General features: G+C 35.6%; 1 protein-coding gene across 1 annotated transcript in view; it reads right to left on the bottom strand.

Annotated features, from left to right (window-relative positions):
- The window catches only part of dcaf12 (DDB1 and CUL4 associated factor 12), a 96,864-nt gene extending 86,855 nt beyond the window's left edge, over positions 1-10,009 (bottom strand). The window contains exons 1-2 of the mRNA XM_028792381.2: positions 9,686-10,009; positions 8,092-8,304 (exon numbers count right to left, since the gene is read on the bottom strand). Of these exons, the coding sequence (XP_028648214.2) occupies positions 8,092-8,304; positions 9,686-10,009 (537 nt within the window). The remainder of the gene's footprint in view (positions 1-8,091; positions 8,305-9,685) is intronic.
- Between the last annotated feature and the right edge of the window lie 2,322 nt (positions 10,010-12,331).

Genomic DNA, 12,331 nt, shown 5'->3' with positions numbered 1-12,331 from the left:
AAACAATCTACCATAGATATCTTTATGTACCAAGGTGATTCAGCAAAGGTTCTCTTTCATTTATGTTAATACTGTGTTCTCATCTTTTATTAAAGATATCTTAATTAAAAGCAGCAATTTAACAATCAACAGGAGGAGGAACAGAAATTAATTAGTGGCACAACTCAAGGACAATTTCTTTGAAGAGTGCCAGCTGTTTGTCAACTATTAAGACAACTTTTTTTTTGGTAAAAAAAAAAAAAAAGAAAAGAAAAGAAAATGGAGTATATAAAATAACAACTATGTTTACTGAAAACACACCAGACTGACAAAAACTTTCAGTTTCATCCAAAAGGTAAAACAAATTAAACCTTCAAAATACATTACAGTAATCCCTCCTCCATCGCGGGGGTTGCGTTCCAGAGCCACCAGCGAAATAAGAAAGTCCGCGAAGTAGAAACCATATGTTTATATGGTTATTTTTATATATTTCAAGCCCTTATAAACTCTCCCACACTATTATAAACATTTCACGCACAGTTATACAGCATAAACCCTTTGTATTCTCTTAGATATTAGGTAAGATTCGTTGAAATTATGTATGTAAACACAGTTTACATACAGTAAAACCTAAATATTATTTTAAAGATATCGAGCGTCTCCGATATCACATACGTTACAGCCATTACAACAGACAGGCTACCAGCAATAAATACGTACAATGCAAGAAAAATTGTATACAGTAAAATGTGTGTACAGCAACACTAAACTATGTACATGTAATAAGTACTGTACGTAAATAATTAATTATGGTTACTCACCAACAATGACACGACGACTTGTCCGATAACGATGAGTTTAATTTTACTGCACAACAAAGGATAGCGTTACAGCTCTTCTAAAGGAGCCTCTTCAGGCGACTGTTTAGCACTGCCGTTGTTCTTCTTCCATCACTCTTCAATCCAAATCCCTAAAGCAGATTCCATCCAGACTACTGCCTTATCACGTCCACTTGCAACTCGTTTTGCACCCTGATTAAAGGACACTGCGGCCGTAGATCTTATATGCTTTTCCTCCTTTTTAAATAAAAAGAATCGTGGACTCATTGATGCTGTAATTGTGTCCTGCAGCGGTGTAGCTGTTTCCTTCCTTCAACATATCCAAAACTTTTACCTTTTCTGCAATCCTGAAGCATTAGCAGTAACGTACATTAATGCTGAATGAGTGAGATTATACTTCCTGGTTAATGCAGCACTCCGTTGCTGAGCCAATCAGCAGTACACAGGAACTTAACTGCGTGCTCTGATTGGGTAGCTTCTCAGCCATCCGCCAATAGCGTCCCTTGTTTGAATTCAAATGCGTCCCTTGTTTGAATTCAAATGGGCAAATCAACTGAGGAAGCACACGTACTGTAGACCGCAGACATCCGCGAAGCAGTGAAAAATCCGCGATATATATTCACATATGCTTACATTTAAAATCCGCGATGGAGTGAAGCCGCGAAAGACGAAGTGCGATATAGCGAGGGATCACTGTACAGCAATTTAGGTTAAGCCAGACTAAAATTAAACACTAAAAACAGAATGTCTGTTATTGGTTTTAATTGAAAAGGACATATTCCAGTGTAATTTTTTAAAAACTGTATAACGTGCATTAAAGCTTGCACGTGCTGGATCCAACACTAAATGGCTCAAGCTGTGATAACAGTTTAAAGACGTTACAGCTGTCTGTTTGATATTGAAATCACTAAAAATAGCTTAGTGCAACTCAGTATTTATTTAAGCAAATTGTACTTAATGCTGAGAACTCTCAACAGTTTGGATTACAGAAAGTTACTACTTTCTACATTTATTTTTCCTGCTTCATAAACTATTATTTTACAAGTATAAAAAAGTAAATATTGATCATATTTCATAATTGATTAATAACTGTTGATCACTAAACAGCTGTTTGACGATACCCTAATTAATAAAACTGAAAAAAAGATAAATTTCGCTAGTAAAAGTTTTATTTATGCATTACACACATATGAATTAATCTGAACATTTTCTGGAAACATTGCAAACGGTCTCTTTAAATTATGACATTTTATTTATTATTCTTATTTTATTTAGTGTCTAATATTTAAGCTTTACAGTAATTTAGTTGAAGGGCTTCTTTTGCAATGTACTGTATTACACTAGTTGATCCTGAACAAGTCTTTTTTTGCCACATGAGAGATCAGCTAGGCACACTTTAGCACAGAGAAAAGAATACTGGCTCTTATATTAAAGAAGTGCAGTAATAAAATGACAAAACAATTTCAGACAGGTTGTCCGGTGAAATTAGACAAACACTAAGAAAAGCTGCTGTACAAAGTTCAGACATTTTTATTTTGTCGTTTAATTAAAATAGACACAATTTGTCCGAGTGTGGATAGTGAATGAGCCTAAATTTAGTAGATTAGCTCAAATTTTCAATTAGATAAAGAACAGATAAGATGACTTTGAAAGTGCTGCATATTAAAAAATAGGCTTGTTAGCTTAAGAGTAAAATATGTATATTTTATTTGTAAACTTGTATGTTAGCCTTGTATCTTCTTGATGAACATCTTATGAAAATTTGATTAGATTTCTTTAGTATAGTTTTTATTATTTGTTTGTGTGTCACATAGTATAAGATTTGGTAACAAACAAGTACTGCATAATTAAAAATGCTAGCCTCTATTTATAATTTACCCGTAAGTGCATGTACAGTTAGATCCATAAGTATTTGGACAATAACACCATTTTCATAATTTTGGCTCTATACACCACCACAATAGATTTGAAATGAAGAAATAATTATATGAATGAAGTGTTGGCTTGCAACATTAATCCAAAGGGTTTAACAGAAATATCGTATGATCTATTTTTATACTTGGTCATACATTTTCAGGTCTCAAAAGTATTTGGACAATTAACTGACAAGCTGTTCCATAGCCAGGTGTGAGCAGGTCCTTCATTATTTCATTAACTGTTAGGCAGGTAGGAGATCTGGAGTTGATTCCAAGTGTAGAATTTGCATTTAGAATCTGTCACTGTTAACTCTCAATATGAGGTCCGAACTGCAGTCCATGCAAGTAAAAACAGGCCATCATTAGGCAGAGAACACAAAACAAAACCCATCCAAAAAAAACAAGACACACCAGAAGTGGTCAAATTAACCATCTGGTACATTCTTAAAGCAAAGGAATGCACTGGTGATCTCAGCAACACCAGGAGGCCTGGACAACCATGAAATACAATTGTGCTAGATGATCGCAGAATTCTTTCCTTGGTGAAGAACAAACAATTCATGACATTTGGGCAAACCAAGAACACTCCCTGGAAGATATTCCTATAATTTCCAAAGTCTACAATCACAAGAAGTCTTACAGGAAAGTAAATATAAAGGGTTTACCACAAGATGCAAACCATTGGTAATCCTCAAGTACAGTAAGTACAGATTATACGTCCCCAGAAAATAGTTTTAAAAATCCAGTCTAGCTTTGGAACAGTATTCTTTGGATAAATAAAATTAAGATCAATAAATACCAGAATAATGGATGGAAAAGAGTACAAAGAAGAGGAAGGAACGGCTCATGATCTGTAGCATAATACATTATTTGTGAAACATGGTGGAGGCAGTGTTATGGCATGGGCATGAATAACTCAATATAAGTGGGTCACTGGTGTTTACTGATATGACTGCTGACAAAAGTTGCAGGATGATTTCTGAAGTGTACAGGGCTATATCGTCTGCTCAGATTCAGACAAATGTTACAAAATTGATAGGATGACGCTTCATAGTACAGATGGATAATGAGCCAAAACATACTGTTACAGCAAACCAAGTGCTTTTCAAGGCAAAGAAGTAGAATATTCTTCAAAAACCAAGTCAATCAACTAACCTCAACTGAACTGGACATGCATTTCACTTGCTGAAGTCAAAACTGAGGGCAGAAAGTTCAATGAACAAACAGCAGCTGAAGACAGCTGATGTAAAGGCTTGGCAAACCATCAACAGGGTGGAAACCCAGCACTTGGTGAAGGTCATGAATTCCAGACTTCAGGCTGTCATTGACTGCAAAGGATTTTCAAATAAGAATGGAAAATGATTGTTATAATACTTTTGTACCCCAGAAAATGGGGGGGAACATGTAAAAATGGCTGTCTTTTCTATATGGCTCACACAATGCTTTTGTTAAATGCCTTAAATTATAACTACAAGTCTACACTTCAACCACATCTTGATTGCTTCATTTCAAATCCACTGGGATGGTGCACAGACCCAAAATTACGAAAATAGTATCACGGTTCAAATACATATGGACCTAATTGTATTACATTAAGTAGAGTTTAACTGACATAATCAATTACTGTAACTGAATCAATGTTTGTGAATATATACATTTTTCATTATACAAATGGTGAAAACTACATAATTTTTAAATTAAGCTTGGTTTAAGATAGAGTGGCACAGTGGGTAGCGCTGCTGCTTTGCAGTTAGGAGTCCGCTTCTCAGGTTCTCCCTGCATGGAGTTTGCATGTTCTCCCCGTGTCTGCGTGGGTTTCCTCCGGGTGCTCCGGTTTCCTCCCACAGACCAAAGACATGCAGGTTAGGTGCACTGGCGATTCTAAATTGTCTCTAGTGTGTGCTTGGTATGTGTGTGTGTGTGTGTGTGTGTGTGTGTGCGTGCGCCCTGCGGTGGGCTGGCGCCCTGCCCGGGGTTTGTTTCCTGCCTTGCGCCCTGTGTTGGCTGGGATTGGCTCCAGCAGACCCCCGCGACCCTGTAGTTGGGATATAGCAGGTTATAATGGATGGATGGATGGATGGTTTAAGATAAGTGCACTGTACTTATGATTATAATTATGAAAATAATTTTATTTTTTTTATTCTGCATGTATTAAGGATAAATATTTTCTGCACAATTTAATAGTTTTAAAGAAGAATGCATTTTAAGGGATTTTTATTTATTTTAAAATTTTCTTTTGTTAATAAAAATGAAGAGGTAATACGTGGTCAAAAGTTTAACTATAAAAATACAGACCGTAAGACTAATATAGAACACAAGGCTTACAAAAAAAAAAAAAATTCCCCTGATCAGAGTATCATTAGTAATACATATGTCACTGACTGTGACCTGAAGTGTACAAGCAGAACATGCTACTGAAGACCAGTTCACAATGGGGGAGTGAATTAACAATCACTGTGTTTTGTGTATTATTATCAAAACATGCAGTAACTTTGTCTGCAAATCTTAATTTCTTAATGGCAGCAGACAGCATCATGGCAGGGCTGTCAGTTGAATATTTAACTGTAAATCTTTTAGTTTTTGTGTATATGGTGGCACATTATTATGTAATACCACTGAGTTCTTAGTGTAGTCCAAATGTCAGTTGTGAATGCAAGCTTTCTCGCTGTGGTTAGATGGATTCCTAGCTTTTGTTTCTTCTCAGCAAAATGTTTTTCTATGCTGGCAACAGTGCTTCTTGGTGGAACTTGATATACTAGCTCAAAATAACTACCGAATGCTTTTGCCATCAACCACATTGACTAGCAACATGTCTATCCTGTCAATCTATACACAGTATAGGCACATTGCTTTTGTATTTCAGCACAGAACTGTGTAGTTTAAAACCAACTTCATTACTTTTTTCTAAAAAATTCTTCCAAACCAGGCTACGTTTGGCACACTTTATTTTTGCGCTTCTGCTTCCGATTTATAAAACCTATAGCAAAACCTCTGACCTACGTAACTATTTAAATGAACAACATATCTCAAAGTTTGTCTATTAGATATTGTAATGCAGAAAAGCAAATTAAATTCTCACCATAAATTTGTAATTGAGAAGATAATCTAGGCTAATATAAAATAGTTTAATATAACATTGGTTTGTCATTAACAAACTGTACCTAACCCCAACACAATATATTAGAAATCTGTTTAACTGTAAATCTGCATGTATATAATGCTAAGGGTTGTGCCCGTCTTTCACACTACTACTTGAGAACCGCTATGGCTAGAACTTTGATTCCAGCCTTAACTGAAACCTTCTGATGTGATACATGCTGGTAAAGTAAAAAATGGATGTTATCATTCCCATCGTTAGCAAACACCATAGAGAAATTGATCAAGAAGGCGACATGACAAAGAAAAAGAATATCAGCAACATCTGATGAGTGTGAAGCAAATTCCAGAAGTAAATTACAGGATAGGAATAGGAAGAGACAGCTTTGGCATACAGTCAGCCGGTCAAGAACACGTGGCGTAGCAGCTTGCTAGGACTCATAAACTACTAGTGGAACATTGATCTTGTGAGGAACGGAGGTCCCCATGTTTCTATTTAAAGTTAAATATACTATAGTACTGAAACATGACATAATGAAAATGTTGTGATGTGTAATTTTTTTATAAAAATTTAAGATTTTCCAACCCAGTAGTCAAAATTAAAAATATCTGTTGAAATACAAATTTCCATAAAGGTGTGAGCTAACAGTTTTAGAAGAAATATGAGCTCTGTTCGCTCCCCAGAAGTACTAATCTATAACACTTCTGGCACACAATACAAAATAAAATTATTACGAGAAAACAAACACCTCCAGCTCACAATGGTGCAATACCTATTTAACCTAACCAAATTCAGCTTCATCTTATATGCAACCTCTGACTTAATCCCCAAATTCCTCCACAATCTCATTTTTAGTATTTCCTCTTTGCGACAACAGAACAGCAAAAGATTGAGCCAGTATGAGAGCATAATTTCATGTACTTGGTGAGATCACAAATTTACAAATCAGTCGTAAAGATTTGGAAAGATTAATGCCTTTATAGCAAAACTGTATCTACTGATTCAAGAAACAGTTAAGTGAACAAAACGATTCAAACTTCCCATCCCTACATGCAGCAATGGACTCTTATTTGACTGATAATTTTGCTGGCAGAAGGAGGGAAAATGTGACTGAATAAAAATTTTAGGACTTCCACACATATTGAGAGCATCCAGGTATTCTCATGTCTATTCACTTTCATGTGAGAAAAGCAAATGCAGAACAAAAGCTCAAACCGATTAACAAATAGTATGAAGAAACAGTTTATACTCGCCACCAATAGATCCCCCTGCTAAAGTTCTTACAAAATCTTGACAAGAGAAGCTTCCCTCACTCTAGCAACCATACAATAAAAATGTATAGTTTATTCAGCTTAACATATAACTTTGGGCAAAATGATACTCACAAAAAAACCTCTCAAAACAAGATGACGAGCTTCCATTCGTGTAATTCTTGCAAGTATCGACTACCAGACTTTCACCTAACCCAATGAATCCAAGTTATGGTGTTAATTTCTCACATCAATCCTTACACTTATGAGCTAAGTCTGCCAAACGATGAGTTTTTTGATTTTACAAACTACTATAGAGAAAATTAGACTTTGATTTGTTTCAAACCAGTTTTGTTAAACTTGACTTGCATGTATGGAATGTTTTTGATTTTAATAAAATAAAATATAAAATATAAAAAAGAAAATTAGACTAAGTCACCCCACCTCAAACAGATTTCCACCAGATTTACACTGATGTTATGACAATGCCAAGGCAGATTTTTTTCAAACAGGTAAAATTATGTATTATTGCAGTGGAGTAAGAAATAAATACAAACGAGGCAGCACAAATGTTTTTTTTCAGTTGATTTTATGTGACAGCACTTGTGAAAAAATGTTCGATTTTTCTTTTTTCATGAACTTTATATTATTAACCTGTGCCATAATAATACACTGTGAGCATATTGTATTGACCTTGTGAATACTCTAACCCTTTGTAAAAAAAAGTTTAGACAACTGTTATATACCACAAATTATTTTGTGTGTTCAGTTATCAACTGCAGACAAAGATTAAAATATAATACAAGTACTCCATATAAAATGTAAAAAATGCAATCTATTTTCAGTCCTGTACCGAATCTCAACTACTATGCAAAACTCTTTGTACACAAAGTTCTAAACTGAAAAAAAGACATTGATATACACATATTTGTGGTACATAAAATATATTTCAAAAAGCAAATGTAAAGCAGGGTAAGAATTCTGAATTAGAAAAACTGCAGATGACTTACATCACCTACGCAGACAGGGTCCAGCGATGGGAGTCTGTAAATGGCAAGACTGTTAGGGTTATCTCCACCTGTGGCAAGAAGTGTACGGGAAGGGTTCAGTTCAATGGCATGGATACCACAACCCTGTTGATCTAGTAAGACACTAGGTTGCTCTCTGTCCTTCAGCATCGGAATTTTAGTAATGTGGCCCGTCAGGACATCCACCACAAATAGCTGCAAAAATAGAAAATTTATCACTTAAATTACAACAAATACAATAATTTACTAACATAGTACGCATTTATTTCTAAAAGGATTATTTTGCTATGTGAAAAGTAGTAAATATTCTGTTGACTTTAAAGGATTAATTTATCATACTGTGTATGACAACAAAATCATTGTGTCCAGCTTGTTTATAACTCATACAGTGACAAGTGTTAAACTGTCACCACATAAGCCTATATATTTTTTTTATTAATGAATGAATGTTTAATCTGTGCTTTTGTCCAATTACTTTTAGATAAATATTTAAAATTTAACAGAAAAAGCCATGTAGATTGAATTCAGAAACAAAAGCCTTGGGATTAAAACAGGTTCCAGATGATAATGCAGCACATTTAGCAATCATACGGTTTGTACTTTATATGGATAACTGCAGCGGTTTCTGTGAACCCTAATTCCTTTCTAGCTGCCAGTGTAGATGTTTTCCACAGTCCATGAATTCAATCATTCAGCAAGTCATTCAGTTGATTAATGTGTGATTAAACGTATATTCATGAAACCACAACTAAACTAGGAAATACAAAGAAGTAGAATCATGGCTCCGGCCCAGCCAAGAGTTACAACAACTATGGAATTAAATTGTTACATAAAAAGAACAAATTCTTAACTAATGAGAGCAGAGCATTGATAGTTATCGATTAGGTAGTATAGATGATGGATAAGACACTTGCAATTCACCCAGCAAAAGGGTCAATATTTATATAAATAAAAAAGTTTACAAAATAAAAACACAAGTTTTAAAGGATTTGTGTTGGAGTAAAAAAAAAAAAAAATGAAAATAAAAGGCCAAGTTAAAACTTCCAGCTGTCACCGACATGTCTCTTAGAATGGGAAATACACCTACACATCAGTGTGTGTACACCAGTATACACAACACCAGTATAACTTGATTAAAAAATTAAAAAAAAAAAAACAATGCAATATTACAACTAACAATTACATAGGCTAATATTGCAATTTTACTACTAAGAACTAGGTTTCAGCTTCTACAATCAGCCACCCAAGTCTCGATTTACCTATATGCTTGTATGTGAAACCAAAACATAAATGTTGCTGCTTTGTGTTACTTTAAACCATAACAATTTACCAAAAAACATCTAGTTTGATATCAGTTTATATACTACAAAAAACCAGAACTCAACAAATAGTAATAATTTTCAGTTACTGCATTAGATATGCATAAGTGTACCAAATACAAAAAAAAAAGAAAGATTAAACACAATGGCAAATATTATTAATTCGTTTACTTCTAATTAAACTGTAATTTGTTTTAACTATCCTGAACAGAATTATATAGGCTTCAGAATTTTTTGTGTTATCTTAAGCTACTTACCGTGTTACATTTTGTTCCACATACCACTTGCCTGTGGTTGAGCCACTGAGAAGCAAAGACCTTATTGAGAGTACCAAGAGAAAATTCCCTTTCACGGAGAATGCCAGGAAGTCTTTGGGCAGCACAGCTGCGAAGTGTCTGCTGGAGGCAACGTTCATGATGCTGCTGATGAAATTCTCTACCTTTCAGAAAAAATACTACAGACTTCTTGACAGCCAGGAGACGCTTTCTTTTACATACTGACTGACCCCAGTCCAACTGCACGGAAAGAAGATGCAACAAAATAAGAAAGGTTAGATTGTCAATTTCCAAAGTATTTTTCATTTTAAATAATTTTGACATTTATCTTCTATAGTCTTAGAAAGGCTAAAATAAATTACAAGTAAAATAAACATGCTACACGTGTACACAGACAGCTACTAGGTTTACCCAGTGGCGAAGTTATGGGCGGGCGGAGGGGGCGGTCCACCCCGGGCGGCATTATTGGCCAAAAGGCTCAGAACACTTCATGTGTAAGCAGCAGGGTTCAGAAAAATATCACTCATGAATGGAAAAAAAGTCAAATTCTCTGATTTTCATCCACAAATGCTTCAAAAATCATTTTCAGACGGTCCTTCTGTGACGGCATCTGACACGGCAAGTTGAAATTTATGAGGAAATAACAAAAATAAACAGAAACATTACACCGATAATAATTTCTAGGATGATAAACAACTAATTCACAATGTATAATTTTGTTTCGTTATCAATCCAAATGTATTCTTGCTCATCCACACCCCATCACGTTTCTCAGCAAAAAGCTGCTACCCAGGGAGCGTAATTATTAGCCTATTGAAAAGGAGTGCTTAGGGCAGTGGAAGCCCTGAATTACTATCTCTGGGGATGACGGTTTACCCTGGAGACTGACCACGCCCCGCTACAATAGCTGTACAAACAGAAGAATACGAAAGCCCACCTCACTCGGCGCTGAGGGGGGAGATGTAAGGTCTCCCCAATGGGACAACACGTCTAACAACATCCTGAAGCGCGATCGCAGTATCTGTGGAAGACCAGCCTATCAGTTTCTGGGGCAACTGCAGGCTCCCAGCACTGTAGCAGCTTGGCACGAAAGCAAATCCAAAAAGATCATGGTCGCGCTATATAAGCGGCTGCGATCTATGGGTGATGCAAGGAACATTAAAAATGCAGGGAACAGTATTACTTGGCCACGACCCTGCCTGGTTGCTGTATCTGTGAATAGCAGAGTGGTAGATTCCGCTACAATAAAGTTCCTGTTTCAAGCTGAATATTAGCTGGTTTTGCTAAAGTACTGAGACTCAGCCTTGTGTTTTTGGGTGCAAGACAGGGAATCACACATCACAATATATACATACACACACACACGGAATCCTAACAAAACTCATAGGACCAAAAAAAAAATTCATTATAACAAATATGGGGCAAATCCATATAGCATTGTGACCGGGGCCATCAGCTATTAGCCATGTCTAATGGCAGCGGCACAAGGACAGCTCCGTAGCTGCTCTGCTGAATCTGGTAAATGGTAATTAAAAAAAAAACAAAAAAAAGAGTAAAGTAGAAAAAAAAAGAGCAAAGTAATTGGTTGTCCTCTGCAGGGTCAGGATTACCACATACCGTGCTTGTCGTATAATGTTTAAGATTTAACACTGGACTTAGATTTGTACTTCCTCATACTCTTCTGATGTGAAGATGGGAGTTAAAGCAGTACGATCGCCCCAGCCGCGGCTCCTAACAGCTCCTGTTCTGACTCAAGTCTTTAGACTATACCTGCCTTCTCTGTACAGTAATAAATGTATTTTGAAAACGTGAACTCATCTTCCTATCTCTTGTGCAAGCATGTTAGATGTAACTTTTTAATAGAAACACAGGTATCAAAATACAGAATGAAAATGAGACATATTTATTTTTTGTAAATGGAAATACAGGTATGAACACAAAATCTAAACGAGATGTTAGATTAAGGTGAAGGCGCGATTATAAAATGCTTTCACCATGTCATTTTTCTTCATTCCAGAATCATTTTTTTCCAGAAGTGTTAATTTTTCCTTCAGCGTTAACTGATGCCGTTTCTTACTTTTTTTATTCATCCCAAAGAAAACTTTGAGAAGCGCTATGAAACTCTTAACAGTAGTATCTGTTCACAACACAACTAATCACGTGGATGTTCGGTGGAGCACAGACTCTGAATTCGGTTATGTAAATGATATCATGCCTACATGCTTGCCGAGACTGCCCGAAACCAGAAATTTTGCAACAGACTGTCACTCTCTTTCAGACAACCTGTTGCAGGGGTCCCGAGAATCGAAAAGCGGAAATTGTAGGAGCAGCATTAAGTATTTTTTGTATCACATCACTATATTAGGTGGCGATTTTTTGTCAAAAAAAGTTTGTTAAACCGAGAGTTACATTTCATTAAAACAAGGTTCTTTTTTTTTTTTTTTTTTTTTTTAAAGCATTTTTATTGATTTTATTAAAATCAAATAACATTCCATATAATCAAATCAACCCCCACCCATGAGAAAGAGTGCTAGGCCAGCAGAGTAAAACTTTAAACTAGAAAAAATAACTAAATAGATATTTTAATAAACGAATCAAAGTAAACAGAATAAAACAGGGGAGAAAATC

Source organism: Erpetoichthys calabaricus, chromosome 7 (genome assembly GCF_900747795.2).
Source record: "Erpetoichthys calabaricus chromosome 7, fErpCal1.3, whole genome shotgun sequence".
Classification (NCBI taxonomy): Eukaryota; Metazoa; Chordata; class Cladistia; order Polypteriformes; family Polypteridae; genus Erpetoichthys; species Erpetoichthys calabaricus.
Note: the sequence above shows the minus strand (reverse complement) of the source record. Positions and strands in the feature narration are given on the sequence as shown.